This window comes from Capsicum annuum, chromosome 11, assembly GCF_002878395.1.
Source record: "Capsicum annuum cultivar UCD-10X-F1 chromosome 11, UCD10Xv1.1, whole genome shotgun sequence".
NCBI lineage: Eukaryota > Viridiplantae > Streptophyta > Magnoliopsida > Solanales > Solanaceae > Capsicum > Capsicum annuum.
In genome coordinates, this window is record NC_061121.1 from 65,330,775 (window position 1) to 65,353,370 (window position 22,596).

The 22,596-nt window shown below is 31.9% G+C and overlaps 1 protein-coding gene and 1 long non-coding RNA gene across 7 annotated transcripts; both read right to left on the reverse strand.

Annotated features, from left to right (window-relative positions):
• Positions 1 to 7,844: 7,844 nt before the first annotated feature.
• LOC124885352 lies at positions 7,845 to 9,858 on the reverse strand. 2 transcript variants are annotated; one of them, XR_007047325.1, is made up of 3 exons: positions 9,277 to 9,858; positions 8,470 to 8,808; positions 7,845 to 8,009 (listed from the first exon to the last, which is right to left on the reverse strand). It is a non-coding gene; the product is annotated as an uncharacterized LOC124885352 (long non-coding RNA). The 2 variants fall into 2 exon arrangements; XR_007047324.1 differs by having other exon boundaries at positions 9,263 to 9,858.
• A 775-nt stretch (positions 9,859 to 10,633) lies between these two features.
• LOC107848164 (serine/arginine-rich splicing factor RSZ21A) lies at positions 10,634 to 16,427 on the reverse strand. Of its 5 annotated transcripts, none has more exons than XR_001667851.2 (8): positions 16,134 to 16,336; positions 15,818 to 15,915; positions 14,085 to 14,173; positions 13,176 to 13,398; positions 11,867 to 11,986; positions 11,576 to 11,653; positions 11,289 to 11,485; positions 10,634 to 11,190 (listed from the first exon to the last, which is right to left on the reverse strand). XR_001667851.2 is itself a non-coding variant. In XM_016692864.2 (7 exons), the coding sequence occupies exons 2-7, from the start codon at positions 15,904 to 15,906 to the stop codon at positions 11,479 to 11,481; spliced, it is 606 nt and encodes a 201-aa protein (XP_016548350.1). In that variant the 5' UTR covers positions 15,907 to 15,915; positions 16,134 to 16,427; the 3' UTR covers positions 11,188 to 11,478. The 5 variants fall into 5 exon arrangements, 2 of the variants coding, with proteins under 2 accessions (XP_016548350.1, XP_016548351.1); XR_001667849.2 differs by having other exon boundaries at positions 10,634 to 11,206; XR_007047323.1 differs by having other exon boundaries at positions 10,634 to 11,206; positions 15,818 to 15,931.
• Positions 16,428 to 22,596: the final 6,169 nt, after the last annotated feature.

The following is a 22,596-nucleotide window of genomic DNA, read 5'->3' on the forward strand; positions in this document are numbered from 1 at the left end:
AAACTGTAATCAAACTGAACAAACGTGGATTCCATATCTTACCTTAGGATCAAAAGATCTATCTTTCTTTAAATCTTGGTAAGAAGCTTAAGACCATAGTCTTCTTGAAATCTAAAACTCATTCTTGGTATAAGCTTATCAAATAAAACTTAAGAGCATGATCTTCTTGAAATCTCAACACTTAAACTTAAGGCTTAAAATTATGCTGTAAACTCATGGTGATTCATACCAAAACTTCATGCTCAATATAATTCTTAAAATACTTCATCAATAACAAGTCAATATAGTGCAATCCCATTCATAATGTAAATCTTATAAGTTAAAACATAAACATAAGCACTTCTTGATATACTTAAAGCTTTAAATCTCATGATAATCACATACTTCAAGAATATAAAAACTTGGGTATGAACCCTACTTCAAAACAAGTAAGTTAAATCTTAAAATCATGTAATTTAGGCACAAGGGTGAAAGGATACCCTTGTTCATAACCCCACATACCTTAATAGGCTTGATTTGATAGAGAAATTTTGACCTTGAAAGCCTTGGAGGTGATCGTGAAAGATTTTCTTGGAATTCTTGGACTAGAGAACTTAAATTCTTGCTTATCTTGAAGAGAATGTAACTTGAAGTTGAAGTTCTTGGGAGGAGGTTAGGGTCTATTCTTGGAGAGGAAGGCTTTCTTGGAGAGAAATTATGAATAAAGGGGGCAATAATGCTCCTTGAGAGATTTAATTATGTGTTATGGATGAATTTTTTGGGTGGGGAAAAATGACCCATTTGCCCTTAAAAATGTGGAACCAAAAACTGTAAAATAGGGGCAGGCGATGGAGTGTGAGCCGCGGGCTAATCGTGCGCCCTCACTTCCTCTCTCATGAAAATGACTATAAATTTTTGCTCGGGTATCGGATTAAGGTAAAACTGGTATAGTTGGAAATATGACTCAATTATCTAAAATTTGGTGGGTCTTGATCTGCAAAATTCTATATATATAAAAAGTTATATACATTCAAAGTAGACCCTTTTAGAATCGAATATCAAACTTTGGACGAATCAAAGGCTCTTAGCTCAACTTTGTTCTAAGTGATTCTTATGAACATTTTTCACCTCAAAATCACTTCACACAATAGGATAAATATCATGACACGTGTATTCAAAAGAAATTTATGGGATTAGAGTTTACACTTATAAGAACGTCGCTTCAAAGTCTAGCCCAAAAATGCAGGGTGTTACAGCTCCTTACACCCCTGAACATGAACTAACTCAAAAACTAACATCTCGGAGTCAAGAAGGCCAATTTAAAATTTCTAAAAGTTAAGATGCCAAAAATATGACTAAGTCTCCAACACTTAGTGAAATTTTTAGGTTCTAAGCCTCTTATGCATGAACTAGGAGCTGAACTGAACTAAGGATAATACGGGGTATTATAAGAACTGGGATAGCAATTGAACCCTGTGGGACCTAAATTAGCCCTACATCTCCTGCACGCTCAACCTTAGGCTCAGAAGAGGTTCCCCTAGCACGACCTCTGATAGGAGCAGCTCCTCATGCCTATATTCTATCTTTGGTCCATCCACGACCCCTTACTCGTCCTCTAGTCTGGTCTTCATCATCCATTTATGTTGGCTCAGTATTCCTAGCACTGCAAGATCTAGTACTCACTATCTACGCAAAAAAAAAGTAGAACACAACTTAGAACATTTGGTAAAAAACAAACTGTATGACTAGGAATCAAAATATGGAAGTTCTTACTAGACATCATATAGCCTCTTAAAGATAGATCCAAACGTCTATATATCAATTCGCGGGACTCAATTAATCATCTTAATCTTACACTTATGAAACTTGTGAACTTGTCACTCTGATATCAATTTGTCATGACCCAAAACTAGGTCATGATGGTACTTATTGCGGCCCAACCTTGATAAGTAGGTTGATCACTCAAACTGATAAAGAAAACACAAAAATAAATGAGGCGAGACTTTCAAAATGAAGTCAAACCAACACAAAACATAAACGAAATTAAAATTTGAATAGCATAATATTAAACCCCAAGAAGTGATGTCAAAGTGTGGAGCATCTGATACATCATCTGAATATAAATAAAATATACAGACTGTCTTTGAAAATAAGTAAAGATATAATATGTCTAGAATCAACTCAATATGTCCATGATTCATGATATTGACTCCAAATAGGAACCACCAGAATAAATATGCATGCAAGACATTATTAATATCATATCAACCCATAACTCTAGTATTTTTATCATGATAGAAGCAACTAATGCTTGATTAAGGACTATATTAGCAAACTAAGCCCCCACATGGGCATCATATCTTAAATAAAGACATTCCAATGCATAGATCAGGTCAATGATGTCAAATAAATCCTCCACACGGGCAACACACAATATCAGATATCACAAACTAACCACAACAAATATAAACTCCTACACAGGCACACATTAATATAAATAATCTCAAAATATAAATTCCATAGTTATGTTCCCCAACTCATAGCATGCTTTACTTATTCATTAACTATCCTGCTCAATATAAAAAAAGCTAAGTCATAATCTACCTTAAAACGACGAAATCCTGATCTAAAGTGCTTTAACATGGAGCCTTCCCCTTGCGAACGACCTTAGAATAGACTACAAAATTCAAAAATATCATTTAGGCCTTAAAAGAAAGCTATCGATATCAATATTACCCATATTCGGGTCGGGGCCAAAGCTGGTTTGAAAAATGTGTTTGAAAGTAAAAGGAATAAAATTAGAATTTTTATTATAAAATATACTTTTCAAGGTTATAGGAGTCTACAGAAGAAAACACAGGCAAAGACAGATTAAAATGGGGTCAAAAAGGAAGAAAATTTTTTTTTAAACTTTACCGATAAAAATCTCAATTTTTCACTTTAAAATTATGATTTAAAGGTATTTTTGAAGATATAATAAATGAAAAATAGTTGAATTATGAGTTTAGAAGTTATCCACATGAAAATCAATGTTGAAACCCTCGAAAATCACCTTTCCCAAATTTGAAGGTTCAAAATTAAGGTAAAATTATAAAAATGGAGTATTTATACTGTTTAGTGAATAGTTCCTCGCGATCACAGACCCCAGCTCACTATCGCAAGGGTCAAAGCTTGACCGGCTATAAAATTGGTCTTCATGTCGTGGCTAAGGCTTCGCATTCGCAAAAAAGAACTCCATTAGCCTTTGCGATCGCGATGAAGGGTAATTTTCTTCCCCGCATTTGTGTCCAGGGGACTGCATTTGCTAAGAAGGGTCTATGCACCAGATATCAGTTGTGCTCTAGCTAATTTTGCATGGTTTCAAATTCTCCAAATGGATACCCGAGATTCATTCAGGACCCAACAAAAGTAAATTATATATGCTACAAGGCTAATTTTGGCATTCCAGACTCAATGTCGACGTAGGATTTTCGAAAAAAAGATTGTCTTCAGAGAATTAAACCCAGGGCCTCTTTTTACTATTTTTCAATGAATGGTTGATATGAGACATAAAGTCCTCAAAATTGAATCAATCCCGCCACTAATTTAAATTTGACATTTCAGATTTGCTGGTGTAGTCTGTTTTGCTATCGAATGCTCAAAACAATAAATGTTGATCAGAGTCAACTATATGGCTTCTTAAGCCTCTAAAAATCACATAATCGCAAAAATTATTTTTGATCCCATCAAAACTGTTGTCAATCATTTTCAAACCTCAAAATCAACAAATTGCAACTAGTGGGAAGAAAAAATGATCAAAACACATAGAAATGAAAGATTCACGAATTCAGGTCATTACACAAAACTTATCAGTAAAACAAACATAATTTTTGTTAAGTATCAAATTATTTTTGCTAAACATACCCTGCCATAAACTTCTCATATTCCGACTTGATTCCCACAACGCCACAATTCAATATCCTCAAAAATATTGTTACCCTCACGAACAGTCATACCTTTGTCAACTTCAGAACAACATTTGTACATCCATACATTTAGTACATATTGCATGCCCCCTAAATAATATAACTGCTTTTCTATTAAAAAAATCTCATCTCAACAAATGCAATAACTTGGTAAAGGCTATCTTTCCCATGAAAAATGTTTATATCTTTTATCCTCTACCATTTTGAAATCTACTAAGGTAATTTGTACATTATCCACTTGTGAAAGCACACAGGTATGAATGAAGTATAGTAAATCCATCTGTAGATTGTCTTGGTTGTTGTCAAAATTCTCCATATTGAAAGGTTGAACCAAATGGACTTTGAAAATGTCAGTTGCTGACTTAGGTAAATACTTTTTCATCAGCATAGTGAGCGACAATTTGGGGTATTCAAAATTTTTTATATTGCTAATGCATTTCAAATCGGTAATGAGAATAAATTTAAATATGAAAAATCTAAGCAATGATGCCCTTGATGCATACATGAAATTAGGATTGTTCTACTCTAACTCAAGCATCAAAAGGCATTTGATAATTTGATCTTGAAAATTACACTTGAACATCTTAAGATATAGCCCAAAATATCATTATTTCTTTGTCCAGAAAATTCATAAAATCATCTAGAATATTACGATTGCATGAGCTGCAAACTTAATAGGATAAGGTAGAATATCTTGGATAACTTAGTTCATCCCCAGCACAGAGATACATTACAATATATAAATTTCATTAACGCTTGGTGACTCATTAGATACATAGCACAGACACCATATCGATTCATAACAAGCTATGTATTTGTTAAACTATGTTGGATTAGACTTATGTATCAGTAAAAGAAAATAGCACTGCAATATATGAATCTTTTCGTATTTTAAGCTAGATAACTCAATCTTATGAATCTGTAATACAATAATTAGTATGATACATATCATTCATATATTTTTTAGAGGGTCGCATGAAGTAAGCAATTTATTTTTTCTTTTTGAAGCTACAGATGTACTTTGTGCTACTTCTACCAGCTGTCTCCCGTAACTTCTTCATCATAGCAGGATGTTGCGATATTTCAATTTATTTTCATAAAAATAATTATCATCCATATCAAAATGAACAATAACAAATCCAACTACATCAGGCGTTAGAGTTTATCTTCTAATTAAGTAATTCTAATACTAAACGATGGTCCTGACTCTATTAGTAGTCTTAAATTGGTGTAAAAATAGCAAGTCAATAGTATATTGACTGCAATTTTCGATCTACTAAACTTAAAATAACTATGACAATATACTAACCTCCAAAAATTTTGAACAAGAAAATTAAATGGAGGTTGTAAGTACAGGAAGATTTTATGTTGATAAAGTGGAGGAGGACACGATTGTAATTCAAATTCTAAGAAAACCGCTGATACATACCCTTGATTACAGGCACGATATGCAATGCATTAGGCACGAGAATTTGGGCAAGTTGTGATGTATCTGGTGTTTTTGGAGAGAGAAAGTGAAAGAATGAATTTTTGCAATTATTTAAGAGGCTAAAATTTTATATAATAATGATAAATTAAGATGTAATATTACGTTATATTTAAAAAAAATCCAAGCGACTGATTTTTTCCACCTAATCTAATTAACGTGTGTCTTAATAATTTTACTTAAATGTTTAACATTTAAAGGGGGATAAATAGGTAAACGTGCTCATCCCTAATTTTTTTTTTGTGTAAACAGCATAAATCCCCTAGACAATGAAAATAATTACACAAAATTTCTTCTTGTTTTTTCTCTCCCTTCTTTTGCCAACATACTCATACATTTGGTCACATATTATACATTGGTCGAATGTATGATGTAACAGCTAATCCTAAATTTAAGGTAATTGAAATAATTACTTATTTTAAAGTTCCCTAATTGAAGGCAATAATTGGGCAACTTTAATTCTTTTCTGGATAAAAGTAGTATTTTGATATTGAATTTCAAAACTTTTCTAAAAGTTTATTTTTTTTTTTGTAATCTTGGATTCAAGATTTGGAAGGGAAAAAGAAATAAATTTCTTCTACATACGTTTTTTAGTACTACTTAAATCAATATGAATATCTTCATATTGCTGCGACATGCTAAAATTTGGGAGTCAAAAATAAGTTATGAGTTATACAAAAGTGACGCAATAATTGTTTCGGAAGGTATTACTTTCTTGAAATTGGTTTCTACGATCGCCATGGAATTGGATATCGATGAAGTACGAAAAAAATAGAAGTTAAATATGTGGTTGAAGGAAATTCTTCTCCAATTGTCATAAGAAACAACAATGGAGTGAGGATTTACATTGAGTTGAAGAAACAATTTTATGGTTTGATTAATTTTTCGCTTTGTATTTTTTGATATTTTAGATCTAAGAAATTTTGCCCAATTCTTGGATTTTTGTGGGAAATAGCTTGTATAGTATTTTTGTTGAGCTTCAAAGAAAGTGGGATGCCTAAGAAAATCTTAGACTCTTTCTCATTTGTGCACATTTATGCTTCTTTTGATGATTGGTGTGTTCTTGCAGATTTGATTGAACTTCACTTGTTTATTATTTTGTGTTATTTCAGTTCTGGAAATGTTTAGTTAGATTTACTTGTTTACCTATTTGCAGGCTCATGTAATTGGATAGATTTTAATAGATTCTACTCTGAATATTGGAAGAAGATAGAAATTTGTGAATTTTGGAATGAAACTGTACCATTTCAGTTAACTTACGAATGTATAATATGTTGTTATACATTCAAATCATTGTATAATGAAAACAGTGTCAATCCAGTAAACATTCGAATGTATAATATTTTATCATACATTCGTCTATGTGTATAATGAAAACTGCTACAATGACAGAAATTGCATTTTTTTCTGGTTTTATTATTTTTAACATGTTTGTTTAATCCATTGACTCAATTTAAAAAAATTTATGCAGCTATGTACTGATTTGTCGTAACAAAGACTACACGTGGGTACACGAGTGATAATGAGGATCCTCATTGGCCGTGGAATAGTTATCTCCAAATAATTGATGAAAGTGCACTTGTTACTTTAGAGTAGCGTTCTTTTATAATAGTCGGCATTGAAACAACTAATTCTTGATTTTATAGCTGATGTTAAACGGTTACAATGTTACTTTTTGGATGTTAATTCACATTTTATGGATGTCCTTATTCTTATTATACATATATAACGTCTGAAGAAATGTTGTGCAATTACTTACACTATATTGTAATGTTAGTAATATAGTTTGGTAGTTATTGAGTTTGCCTTATATTTTATTATATATTACGTATAAAACTAAATTACAAAATAATGTGTTACTGTATATCAACATATTGAATTTTTAACAGTAGGTAAATTATGTTATAAGTTAATAATACATTGAACAAGTGTCTCGTACGTTAAAACATATGTATTACATAACATCATACATGTTGTTAAGCGTTCATGACTTAATAGAAAATATTTATCGTCATACATATTGATAAACTATAACACTATATCATACATTATTAACATACTTTTAATGTATTTTTTTACATTAAATACATTGTGAACGTATCATACATTTACACGAAAGTATAATCTATAACCATACACATAAAATAAAATGGAAAAGGCAACTTAAATTATCACGAATTATGTTACATAAATCTGTCATTTCTTATGTTGTTTAAACAAAAATTAATACATTTAGTCAGTTAAAAGTCATTGTTGTCAGTAATACATCATGCATGTTAATAAAGTATAATAGTATATCATACATTATATATATATATATATATATATATATATATATATATATATGAAAGTTTAATGTATATAATTGTGTAATACACATTACGTTTCAACAAGTATTTACTATAATAGTTGCCAAATTACATAGTATATACACACCCACAATATATGTATAAGGAGTATGAATAAGGATAAGATGCCTTCAACACCCACTTCTCATATAAGCATTAATTTCCGATTCATTCATAGAAGACGCCCTCAACACCCACTTGCAGTCTTTGTTACGATAAATCAGTACGTAGCTGCATAAATTTTTTTAAACTGAGTCAGTAGATTAAAAAAACATGTCTAAAATAAGAAAACTAGAAAAAAATGCAATTTCTATCATTGCGGCAGTTTTCATTATACACATAGATGAATGTATAATCAAATATTATACATTCAAATGTTTACTGGATTGGTACAATTTTCATTATACAATGATTTGAATGTATAACAATATATTATACATTCGTAAGTTAACTAGAATGGCACAGTTTCATATTATATATCGGCTTTAATGTATGCTAACATATTATACAAAAAGAAAGTAAATGTAATATTGAAAATTTAGAACAAACACTTCTTCAAAACCTCACAGAACATTATACACTGACAGACATGTATAATAAAACATTATACATTCGTATATTTAGCAGGAACTGCAACAAACAAATCAACTTTAGAACAAACACTTCTTCAAAACATCAAAGAGCAAATTACCATAGAATATAAGCTCAGCAAATAGAATAGATCATGAACATTAAAGTTAGTCTCATCAACATCAAGCTCCTCATCACTATAATCATCATCCACCACAGAATCCGGCTCAATCTAATTCTGTGGGGCAACCACTTCCACTTCCACTTCCTTTAGCGGATCAGGAAAGAAATCAAGATTGCCACAGAACCCCATTTCCTCAAACATCATCATCTTGAAAGCAAGTCAATCACACAAAAAATGAAGCAGCACTAAGCAGCTAATACACAAAATCCACAGATTATTCTATCTTCTTCCAATATTCAGAGCAGAATTTATTGAAATCTATCCAATTACATGAGCCTGCAAATAGGTAAACAAGTAAATCTAACTAAACATTTCCAGAACTGAAATAACACAAAATAATAAAAAAGTGAAGTTCAATCAAATCTGCAAAAACACACCAATCATCAAAAGAAGATCAAAGAATTTGGCATATTTTCCTAGATCTAAAATATCAAATTAATGTAACTTACCTAACTATATGACTAATTCAACAAAAGTGAAAAAAATAAAAACCATATTCAACAAAATCAAGAACAGAAAAAATACATAAAAATATTGTACTACTTTTTTCGTCAAAACTAGTGTTTCGCATGTGTAATGATTAAAAGAGAGAAAGATAAAAGGAAAGGGATTTATATGGGAGCATATCAGGGGCGGAGCTACAACCATCGAAGGGTGGTCAAATGAACACCCTTCGTCGGAAAAAATTTCTGAGTATATGCATTAAATATATATATTTATGGTTATATACATGTTGTTGAACACCTTTGACAAGCTAAAGAAGCATAGCCTATTGGTCAAGGGTGTGCAAATTTGCAGCAACAATTTGGGTTTGATTCTTAGTGGGAGCAGCAGCTTTTTTTTTTCCATTTTTTTGAACACCCTTAACCCAAACTCTGAAATTGTGATGTATAATTTTTAAGAGAGAAAAAATTGAAAGTAAAGAAATTTATGTAAATAATTTGAGATATGAGTAAATATTTTAGCAAATTAATATATAATGTAATTAGATAATTTTAGTTAGTGTATATATATGTAAATTTCAATTTTTTTTTCCATTAACCTTCAATGTGAATTATTCATGTGGCTGAGAGCCCTTACAATCCGGACACAACAATGCAATTATTAAGGGAGCGCTCTACCATTGAGTTGATAAAAAAAATGAGCTTATTAAGGGAGCGCTCTACCATTGAGTTGATAAAAAAAATGAGCTGAGAATGTCTCTTAAATCTCCAATTAATTAAAAGGAACGATTAGATCCCACAATACTAGTGAAATGTATAATGTTTAAGAGAGAAAAAGTTGAAAGTAAAGAAATTTATGTAAATAATTTGAGATATGTGTAAATATTTTAGCAAATTGATATATAGTGTAATTAGATGATTTTAGTTAGTGTATATATATGTAAATTTTAGTTTTTTTTTCCATTAACCTTCAATGTGAATTATTCATGTGGCTGAGAGCCCTTACAATCCGAACACAACAATGCAATTATTAAGGGAGCGCTCTACCATTGAGTTGATCATTGAGTTGATAAAAAAAAAGAGCTAAGAATGTCTCTCAAATCTCCAATTAATTAAAAGGAACGAATAGATCCCACAATACTAGTGGATGAACTCCTTCAAACAAATGCACACAGTTGGGGCATGCTACCATTGAGTTAATAAAAAAAATGAGCTAAGAATATCTCCCAAATCTACAATTAATTAAAAGGGATGAGTAAACCCACAATATTAGCGGATCAAATTCTTCAAACTACTACACACAATTGTTCGACAACTGCATTAATTGTTTCAACAACTATAACAACTATTCAGTTGTCCAACAATTTTACATAATTGTCAAACGTTTATAATTGTTGAGCCAACTATTACAGTTGTTGGAACAAAAGTATAAAAATAAAAAATTGAAAATACTTGTCACTTTTACCTAATTTTTAAAACTTGAACGAACCTCAATTACCGAACTTACTTGTCATTTTTAATTGCATCTATAGTCCACCGTGTGAGCCTTTGTTGTCAATTTTTGTCTACGTAGAACTCGATGGAACTGAACTGGTCGAGGGATTGTAGTGACTTCCCGGACAAGCACAAATAGAATTACAGCTGTTGCAACATTGAGATTTATAAGTAGGCAACAACATCAAATTTATACTGATCCATCACAAGTTTAAGGCCAAGTTAATTACATGACAAAATCAAAGATACATTTACAATCCTCGCAGCCACGTTTCAACAAAACAATATCTACTGCTACAAACACAGGAGGTATAATGCAGAACATGGATTACTTCTGTGAGCAACCATACGGAAGATCCATCAATGAAAGCAAGGAATTTCCTCACGAAATGTGTACCCGAAAATTGACGTGCCAAAAAGAGCTAGGCAGAGAAGAAAATGAAACGGATGTACAAAGACTCTGCAGAACGGAGCAGTTTAAGCTGCCAAACGAAGATTGAGGGCAAGACGGCAAAACAGCTTCATTGTGCACTGGTACGCAGAGAAGGAAATAAACACTACCTAAGCTTCATTGCAGTAGGAGGCACTTGGCGATTTTGCAGTTCTCAATAGGAAATCAAACTTGTAAGATGACAATTTGATGTAGAGAAGTGGTGGAGCTAATTGAGGTCAACTAACGAAGCATGGAGAGCAATGATGCAGTCTCAGCCGAAAATCATACCTCAGAAGAAGAAAACCTAGATTATTTACGAAAATAGACTTCATGACATCATCGTAGCAATTAAGCACGCATAAACAATACAAAAGTATGTAAGAGACCTCCAAAGTTGCTGAACTGAGTGAGCCATACAAAAACGAAGTCTGGAGTTGGCTAAAGAGAGCAGAAGCCTCCCATAATCCAGTTCAACACACCAATTATCACGGAAACAAACTACATAATGCTACTCTTTTTCAACCCTATCAGACTACAAATGAAGATCCTCAATTGTATTTCCTGCTCAGACCAGTATCAAGCTCTGCAAAAGTAATCAATTCCAAGTGCCTATATCAGTATAGTGCAAAGCAATTGCAAGAGAGAAAAACTGATAGCTTTAACAACACCATACCCATTTGTATAAGGAGAATCATGACGACGATATGCTGGGGACCTGCTGTAGCTACCACGACCACGGCGAGGTGATAAACTGTTCAAGTGAAATATTGTCAGATGGGGTTCCTTGATACAGGGGCTTCTAGATCTAATCTTTTAATCCAATTCCAAACACATTTCAACCTAAAGATTGCTTTAGACTTTCGGTTGAAAAACACATGAATCTCGAGGCGAAGACCAATACTTGGACAATCAAAGAATTGCCACAGAAAGGGCATTGATATAAATATGTACACCAATTACTTACCCTTTAGCATAAGGTGACTCATAGCGCCCCCGGTGGTAAGGAGGTGACCTGCTGAAGATGCGTCCACGACAAGGAGATAGGCTGCAACCTCGGGGAGATTTTCCACGAGGGTTGTAACTCCTGCAACCCCACATTATTACATTCCTCATTACACAAAATTTCAAAGAAAAATATTATATGCACAAGAACTCTGCTTTGAAAGCAACACCAATGACCTATCGTATTCAGAAGGCAACACTAAAATAGTTCAAAAACAGAAAAACAATACTAACATAAAAGTACAAGTTACTCCCACCCACAATTATAGCCACCTTAATATGATGAAGATCATCAGGTAGAATTCCATAGTTCAAAAAGATGCTGAAACAAGATGACCAATTTTCAAAATAGAACTTCTCAAGTAAAACTGAAATGGTATATTTCCTGACAGTATATCCATAGTAGCAATTACACAACCATCAAGAATCGTGATATATAGGATATATACATGTGCATATAGTTCATAATGCAACTGAATAAGCTGGTGTCCAGGAACTTGACAAATACACACTCATTAGACCTGTATGCTATGTTGCTCGGAGTCTTCAATAATGTCAACGAGTGCGCGTCGTATTCTCCAAATATAGTGTACATTTGGAGAATCCGACACAGGTGCGGCATTGAAAGTGAAGAGTCCGCACAACTTAGCCTGTATGTGTCGCCATTTAGATAATGAAATGGAATGTACAGAAAGAAAACCCAGGAATGGCTTAATAAAATTGTAAAGATGAACATAAACAAACTCATAACCAACAAAAGGGCCTTTTGGTTGGAGGGATTAAGTAATTATCCCAGTAGAAAATTTGGGATTAAATCTATGTTGTATTTGATTAAGGTTATTGCCTATAATCAGGATAAACTTTATATCACAATCATGGGATTTTCTATCACATATAGAAGATAGAAAATCCCAGGATAACCTGGTTTTGAACCAAACAGCCCCCTTGTGTTCACAAATATTTCTTTTGTCATACTGAAGTGAAGGGCAGTGCAATAACTAACGTATCTGCCATCTTATTCTTTGAGAGATAAAAGGAACCATCAGAGGTATGATTATGAAAGCATTGTTTTATCGTGTAACATGACCCTATCTTGCATGGCTATGACAAGGTTCTATGACAAATGACAGATTTTTTTCCCTTCCCAGTAAAGTAGCATAAAATAGTGCATAAGTAGCTCCTCAAATTGACTTCATTTAAAATGTGCATCAGTACCCTACACATAAACTAGGACACATAAGGTCTATGTGATTAAAATCAGAGAAAGAGACCTCCTCCCATAACTGGGACTGCTATGATACTGAGGACTGGGACTTCGACGTCGCCCACTTCCAAGTCCACGTGGACCAATGCGCAAGCGGCACTCTCGAGCAAAATGACCAGGCTCACCACATTCATAACATTTCCTATCATCACCGCCAAGACCACGACCACCACGGCCTCCACCACGACCACTTGAATTGTGTGAGAGCTCCACACGCCAACCATTTTTCCCTGTACACAAGATAAACATATCACAGTGGACGCACAAAAGGTTTGCTGCATACATTCAGCGTATTACTATCCAACAAGAGACAATAAAATCTTGCAGGCTTCAGTTATTAAAACTTAACGGTCGGCAGATTCTGTTACACTGGATTTCATATTTGAATTAGTATCACATATTCTGAATGAAGCCACATCAAACTCATGTGATATTAAAGCTGAATATTCAGCACTAGTTATATATACACACACACATATGACCACTCTCTATTTCATGGGATCTCTTTTTGTAGATTATTACGAGAAGACACACAACTTAGAAGCCAGGGAAGAAACATTATAGAGGACAAGTTCAGAAGTATGAGATACGCCAAAATCAAGAATAACCGTTCTGGGATGACACACAGTAGTCAGAATGAAACTGCGCAATAATTAGCCAGATCTAAATGTTTTAAACTACGCCAACTATATCATACACTCAAAGGAGTGCCTGGTAACATGAGGCTCAACACATTTCCTAATTATCAGTTGTGGAAACAAAATGCAACAGTCTTCTGCAGAAAAGAAATCTAAGAACCAAAATGGAAGCTTATGCTCACAACCTGAACTTGTACATCACTATCACTAAAAAAGGTTAGCTATAATCACCAAATCATCCAGCTAATGATATATGACGTACAATATTCAATTTATACCATCTAGATCGCGAACAGCATCTAGAGCATCCCTACGATCATCGAACTCAATGAATGCATAACCTGGAGGTCGTCTTGCAACCCAAACACTACAACAAATAAAAACTACTTCAATTATGTGCAGCACAAAAATATTAACATATCTAACATGACAAACAAATCAAGAGGCTTGAAACAGATCACTCCGAAAGGAGTAAAAGCAACAACAGAAAAAAGGATGGCACGTAGAAAGGCCCAAAAAATATGATCTTCTTCATTGCTCTTATGGAACATGAGAAGAAAAATAAAGATGACATCATGAAGAGGAAAATATCATTGACGCCCCAAATGGTTTTAGTGCTACATAAAAAGGAACAAAGGGAGTAACATATCTCCTTTGAAATGACCTCTTATTGGGATTCAGGGGGTGTTAGGCCATAAAATTCTCGAAAATTCCGGAATTCAATGGTTTTGACTTTTTCAGGAATTTAAAAAACACCAAAAGCTGTTTTCACTTTTTTCACTCCAAGTTACTTACAAAAATTCAAAAACAACTCTAAGTGGTATTCATGCCCAAACACAACTCCAATTCTCAAATATCATTTTTTCCCTTTGGAAACAGAAACTGCTTTTTTCAAGTACTAACAATTTGCATGGTCAAACGCCCCCTACGAACTTCGACAATTCACCCACCCCCCACCTCAAGGAAACAGTGGTCTTTCTCACTCCCTGTTTGTTGATTCGAACTCCCACCTAAATGATTGGAGGTAGTAGGCTCCCTCGAGGCATTAGGTTTTAAATTCCATTTTCTAAACTCAAAATTCAGAACCAACTCTAAGAAACAAACACGAGAAAACAATACCAAGATTCAAAAATGCAGCATAGGGCTGAGACCCAAATTAGCAATGCAGTCCAATACCATATTTGGTAATGTGTGGGATCCAGGTTGATACATAGGACGCCTTTCTGGAACAATAGGGTTATGCAAATTGTGATAATGCTTAGGCAAAGACTACGCTTCTCATGCCCAGTTCTTTCTAAGTCCTCTCATCCTATGTTGCTCGGACTCTTCAAAAATGTAATCAGGTGCGTGTCGGATCCTTCAAAAATAGTGCATTTTTGGAGGATCCGACACGGGTGCGGCAACATTTTCGGAGAGGCCGAGCAACTTAGCTCTCATCCCCTTTCTCCTTTATCGTTACTGCTAGTTCTCATGTTATTCCGATTGCAATTTGCTCTTTCAATATGTTGAGCAAATTATAACACTCAATTTAGTGTTTGCTACAGTTTATGAAGCTGGAATGAAGACCATGAGACCCCAAAGTTGCCAACGGAGCCAAAATAGTTAAGGTGCATGCATGCAGGCCCAGAAACCATCATTAATTAAACCAAAAAAAAAAAAGAGGAGAAAACATGAGCTTATAACTACAAAAAGAAAGTACTCCAAAAGATCATTCCTTTTTTCCAAAAATTTCTACTTGGATAATTTCTTCCCATTCATAAAGCTTTGGTTAAACAAACACCATCATTAATTAAACAAAAAATTCCACTTGGACCATAGAACAAAGATGAAATTCTAAATTAAACAAGAGTTAATAGTAAAAAACACACCTATATTATCTTCTTTTTACAAATTTCATCCCTCCAACTATCCATTACGAAACTAGCGAAAAAATCGTCTGTGTTTTAGACAATTAACTCATTACACAAGGAATTGTAAAACCAAAGTTTATCTGAAAAAGAATATGGGATACCTCTTGAGAACTCCGTAGATACGAAACTCATCCTCAAGGTCTCTTTCGGTAATTCGAGGATCCAAATTCCCTACGTAAACCCTCGACATTGTCCTCGCCTGAAAATTCAAAAAACTAAAAAATAGTTCAAAATCAATCTTTCAAATTCGACTAAAAAAATCCCCCCCACCCCACCTCCCCGCCCAAAAAAAAAGGAAAAAGAAAAGACGTACGAGGGAAGAGGGAAAAATTTTAAAAGAAAACAAAAAGTATTTATGTTTTTGATATGTTGAAACGATCATAGTGGAAAAAGAAGAAGAACAAATAAGGGAATTACCGGGGAGAATTATCTAGGTTTTTTTTCTTTTGGGAACTCTTATCAATGGCTTCCACAGTATTTAGGAGCCCAGGTTCTTTTTTTTCCTGGGTGTTGGGGCGAAGGGTGGGAGGGGTTAGAGTTCCGCTGAATACAGAGTTGGAGAGAGTGGTTTTTTTGCTTTAGAAGAGGACGCGTGTTTGCAGCTGCGATCTGTTCTGCATTTAAGTGGCTGGGATATATATGTGTAATGTGTTACACTCCCTTTTGGTTCGAATAAAAGTTACAGTACTAGGACAAATGAAAATTTTTCCTAAGCTTCAAAAAACATATTTATACGTTTTATATAGTAAACTATACATCGAATGTCCAATATATATTATTTTTTGTTTATATGACATAAATATAATTTAGATAATAAATTATTAAAATAATTTAAATTTTTAGTTATTGTAATCTATAATATTTTTTCTTCTATTCCAATTTACATAACACGGATATAAATTCGAGAGTCAATCGAATATTTTATATTTTTAAGTTGTTAAATATGTGAGTTATAATGCTTTTAGCATAATTTTTCAATAAGTTATGTCTTCCTCTGTTCCATTGTAATTTCTGTGGCATTAATATAATTTTGATAGTCAAATAAGTATTTTATGTGGACATATTATTTTGTGTGTATTTTATCTCTTTTTATGAAATATTATTAAATTTTTAATGCTTAGATAACCATAAAAATTAATTAAGGTGATATAATAAAATTACGATTGAAACAATGAAACAAACATGTTTTAAATAACTTATAACAACTAATTAGAAGTGATAAAACAAAATTATTTATAAAAAATACATGTGAAAAAAAAATTGAATGGGTCTCATATAAGACATCTAATTAATTTAAAATATCTATAGTTAATTTATCATTTTATGTTTATTTTATCTTTTTATTAAATATTATTAATTTGTTAATACTTAAATGACCTATAATAATTAATTAGGGATGATATATTACTATTAAAGCAACTGAAGAAGGTAGTACAAAACATCAAGAGTTAATTTATTATTTTATTTCTATTTTATCTTTTTTTCAAAATTAATTACGGGTGATATGATGAAATCACGATTGAAATAACGATACAGACATGTCTTAAATGACATATAACAATGATATAATGAAATTACTATAAAAAGTACTTGTGAAAAAATTTAAATAGGTCTCATATAAGACATGAAGTAGAATAAAACGTCAATAATTAAGTAAGTAATTTATATTCAATTTATCATCTTTATTAAATATTATTAATTATTTTATACTTAAATGACTTATAATAATAAATTAGGGATAATATAGTAAAAGAACGATAGCAGCTGACGCAGCAGCATAAGGTGTCTGCTTATTGTCATTTATAAATAAGTAATAAACATTAGTTTCAATATGTCAAATTAAAGGCATTAATATAAAGGTTAATGATATAATAGTCTTTTTAAGAAAATTAACTTGCCAATTATAGTTATTTTTAGTGCTTTATTGTTTGAAACTTAACAGCACTTTTAAAGAAAAGCCAAACTTTTTTCATTTTGCTAGTTTAATATACGTGCTTTCTACGTGTATCTTATATTAATTAATAAATAATACACAAGAACAACATCATTAAAGTAGCAATTGAAATTAAAATAAATATTAATATTTTTTTAGATAATATGAATAAATATTGTGTCTCAAATATGTTAGTATGTTTTGACTCATCGATTCTTTTTCTACAAATAATTTGTTGATTCATGTTTTTTTTTATAACCGAATAATTTTAAGTTCATAATTTTTGTATGTACGTCTCTCCTCTTTGACTCTTTGCACACAGGGGCGGCTCAACGAGATTTGTGGCCTAAAGCCAACTTTAAAAAGAGGCCCTTAAAATTAATTAATAAAATTTTATATATGTTTATTTAATTTATTTTCATTTTGTTTTGTAACGGTGATGTATGAACCATCTTGTACATATATATATATATATGGGGAAAGGACAAAAATAACACTTAAAACTAAAATAATTTCATAAAACTAGCACATAAATTTTAAAACCCAGTAAATACCACCTCAATTCTACATCACAATTCGACCTTTTTCGTTTTGTGTCCAGGACCGACTTTTCATCTTTAATTGTAAAGTAATATAGGCTCTAGTCTTACTTTTCTCATTTCTCGGTAGTTAGTGATTAGATTTGCAGTACTAACTAAAACTATAGTAGTTAGTTAGTAATTAGATTTGCTACATCACCCATTTTGGCTCTTTTTCTTTTTTTAAAAAATCTGCTATTTTTTATTCTTTTTAAACAATAGATAATTGCTTTTTTTTCAGATTATTTTGCATTCATCAACATTATTAAAATAACATACTATTTGTTTTGTTTAGTTTTACTTATTTATACAATAAAATACAATATTATATACTTTTAATATAGTACAGTTGTTAAAGATATATATTTATACATAATAATGATACAGTTTCTATACATATACATATTCTATATAATAATTATAGCATTTTTATACACATTCTATACAATTTTTAACTACAACTATTATTTAGATACATATTTTATACGACTCTATATAGTTTCTACATGTATTCTAAAAGTGTATCAATCTAGTATAAGAGAGTATCAATTAAGTATATGGACACTGCAAGTGTATCAACGTAGCTAGTATAAAAGTGTATTAGTGTGGTATAAAAGCGTATCAATTGGGTATAGGGACTGCATGTGCTTACATATTATTTCCTTTTTTCTTTTTTTTAAAGTGTATCAATATTATATAAAAGTGTATCAATTTGGTATAAAAGTGTATTAATTGAATATAGGGACTTCCTGTGCCCTATTGGACCAAATGGCTAAAAAAGGAAATTACTTTAGCCGACTGGCTACAGCATATCCACCCTTACAATTATGGACCATTTTTTTTTAAATGGTCATGTCATGTCCTTTTCCTTATATATATTGACAATTCTCATTAGGCTATATGTTAGTTTCCACCATTGAAGATATATAATAACTGAATTATTCATCAAAGTTTCAACAATATTTTTATAAAAAAGATTATGGTTAAGATACTTTTTTATCAATTAATTTTTTCTCTACATTTAATGATCTCAATTTTGTACTACTAACTAGATGTTAAAATAATTATATACATATGGATTAGGTTTTAAGTCTATTTTGAATTAAATTAATGGCTTGATCCACTATTTATCAAAAATAATTTAACTTTAAGAATATTAGAAGAGACTTTGTTTGTCTTTCTACTATAGATATTGCAATTAATTATTTTTTGTATGTGTGTTTATTATGAAAATTAAGTGATAATCAGGCTATCCTAATTTATGTGACACTTTTTACTTATCGAAAGTCAAATTATATAAATTTTGATCAATATTTTGAAGAGTAAATACATAATTACCCCACTGATGTTGGCCGAGATTTTCAAAAAGACACCTAATCTTTAAATTCGACTTATTACCCCATGATTCTTACTTAATTCGTTGCAAACACACCATTTTGACCCTCTGCGTGTATACACGGGCCACAAGCGCATGAAAGGGCTCGAATTTGACTTTTTTGACCAATCAAAAGCTGTCACGTGTAAAATAATTGATATATAATTTATATTCTTTTTTTTTAAATAATATTTATTTATTTTATAAAATTATCCCCCCCCCTCCCCCCCCCCCCCCCTCAACCCACTCAGTTTTTCTTCTTCAACTCAATAAGCTTCCATTGAAGCTTTCTTTTTAAAAAAAAAATCATTCATTAAAGCTCCATTTTATAATTAAATCATATGATTTAACTACCCACCATTTCTTCATTAACACAATATCTTCTTCAACACCATTAAAGCTCTTCAACACAATGTCACCATTAAAGCTCCTCCATCAAAGCTTTTTTTTTTTTAAAATCATATCATTAGAGCTCCATTTTTCAGTTAAATCATATCATTTAACTATCTTTAAAACTCAATTCAATCATAAAACTATTTTTTGAAGTGATTTGAACCAAAAAAAAATGAAGATGCATGCTGACGGAGTGTGGTAGGGGAATAGGGGGTTGGGGGAGATGCTGATGGGGGTGGGGGTGTTGGACAGGGGATGGGGATGCTGAATGAGAGTGGGGGTTGAGGAGAGCTGCTGACGCGGGGGAGGGGGGGAGGTGTTGGATGGGGTGGGGGAAGAGGGGGTGAGTGGGGTGTTAAATTAAATAAAAAGGAAAATTTTATTAAAAGAAATATCAAATTAAACGTAGTTGACACGTGGCAGCACCTGATTGACGCGTGTCTTCACTCACTTTGTTGTGACTGAGATTCAGCGAAAAATGGTGCGTTTGCAACAAAATAAAGAAAAATCGTAGGGTAATAGGTCGATGTTAAAGTTTAGGTGTCTTTTTGAAAATCTCGGACAAGATCAATGGTGTAATTATGTATTTACTCTATTTTGAATCTATTCTTTCTTCATACTCATGACATGAGAAAAAATATAGTGTATAAGACTTATTGTATAGTTTTTGAATACCTAAGTTTTAAAACATTGAATTAATTCAATCCTATTTAACTTTAAAATTAATCAAATTAATCATCATAAAGTAAAAAGCGATACATAAATTGAGATAGATAATATTTATCTAAGTAACATCTATTTGTTTCTAAATAACTCTATGAAATTCTGAAAAGACAAGAAATCTATTTTCTTAAAATAATAATGATGCTAGTTATATATTTTATGCACTTATGAAAATGAAAATATGGGGGCCTTTGATTTGGGGGGCCTAAAGCACTTGCTTTAGTTGCTTCCCCCTAAAGTCGGCACAGTTTGCACATAAAAAGGTATAAATACTTGAAGTTGTATGGAGATTAATAATAAGACTCGTTGATAATGTCGTGTTCACTAAGCTTTAATAGAATGAGAGAAAATAACTTTAAATTACTTTTCTTTAAATCAATAGCAAAGTCCTAAATAAAGTTTTTGACTACATAAATATGTTTTTATTGATTAAATTAAAAATTTAACCGTTTAAAAATAAAATTACAAAGACAAATTTAAGAATACTTTCAGCGCTTTTATCTTCACTCAATATCGCTATAAATTTTCACACATAAAAAGGCATAAAGATCGAACAATAAAGAAGTTACAAAGACGTACTATTAAATTGAAACTTTGTGAAGCAAAAATAAAACTAATTAATATAAAATTTCTTATATTTACCTTATTTTAGGACTCCACTTTTGACACGAAATTTTTTTTATCTATATTAATGCTCCATATATTATTCTTTGAGTAAAGGGTCAAATTTATCCTTCTACTTTGAAAAATTTTGCTAACTATACCCGTTGTCATACTTTGAAGTCAAATTTACCCTCGTTGTCATACTTTGTGGTCAAATTTACTCCCTACTTTAATACAAAAGCTCAAATCAACGTCAAATGCCTCATTTTTAAAAACAAAATACACTTTAATCTAGTCCATGTGATCTGACTTGAGCCACAAAAAAGACACAAATAAATATACCCCTTTCAGTTCTGTTGGTCAAATTTTTTCAACGAGATTAAGCCACTGGATATTTATCAGTGTATAGCTCATGAAAAATTGATATGCATCAGTGTAAACACAAAGAAATATATCCATCTCTCAGTTTATGAATCTGCATACTGCAGAACTCACGATAAATGACACTTGACGGTCAAATACAATATATTAGGCCCATTGAATATTTTTCTGGATAATTGAGTTAAGAGGTCTCCCTATATGTTAATTGCGATATCTCTTCATTCATATATCTTATATGCAATTCATTATGCCATTTGCTCAAAAAATGTATTCACCAGTTCTAGAATCTAGATGTGCATAGAATTGCATATCAAATTTTGAAATTTGAACATAACCGAAAAAGAGCAAAGTTTGTAATAGATATTTTCTCTAGTTTCATGCTTCTCCATTATTTCATTTCATTTTACGTTCTATTCATTTGTAAACAACCTACCGACGTTGCAGTTGAAAGAGTATTTTTGTTCGTTGGAAAAGTTCGACCAACAGAACTAAGGAAGGGGTATATTAGTTTGTGTATTTTTTGTGGATCGAATCAGGTCAATTAGATTAGGGTGTGATTTATTTTTAAAAAATTGGACAATTTAATATTAATTTGAGCTTTTCTGTTAAAGGAAGGGTACAAGTGAAAAGTTTCTTAACAATGAGGGTAAATATTGGCCCAAAGTATGAATTCTGAGGTAAATTTGACCCTAAAGTATGACGAATGATATAATTAGTCAATTTTTCAAAGTAGGGGAATAAGTTTGACCACAAAGTATGACAGCAAGGATAAATTTGCTCCCAAAGTATGATGAGTGATACATTTATTCGATTTTGCAAAGTAGAGGGGCAAATTTGACATTTTCCCTTATTCTTTTACCATATATTTTTGAACTCTAAAACTTTTCAAGATTT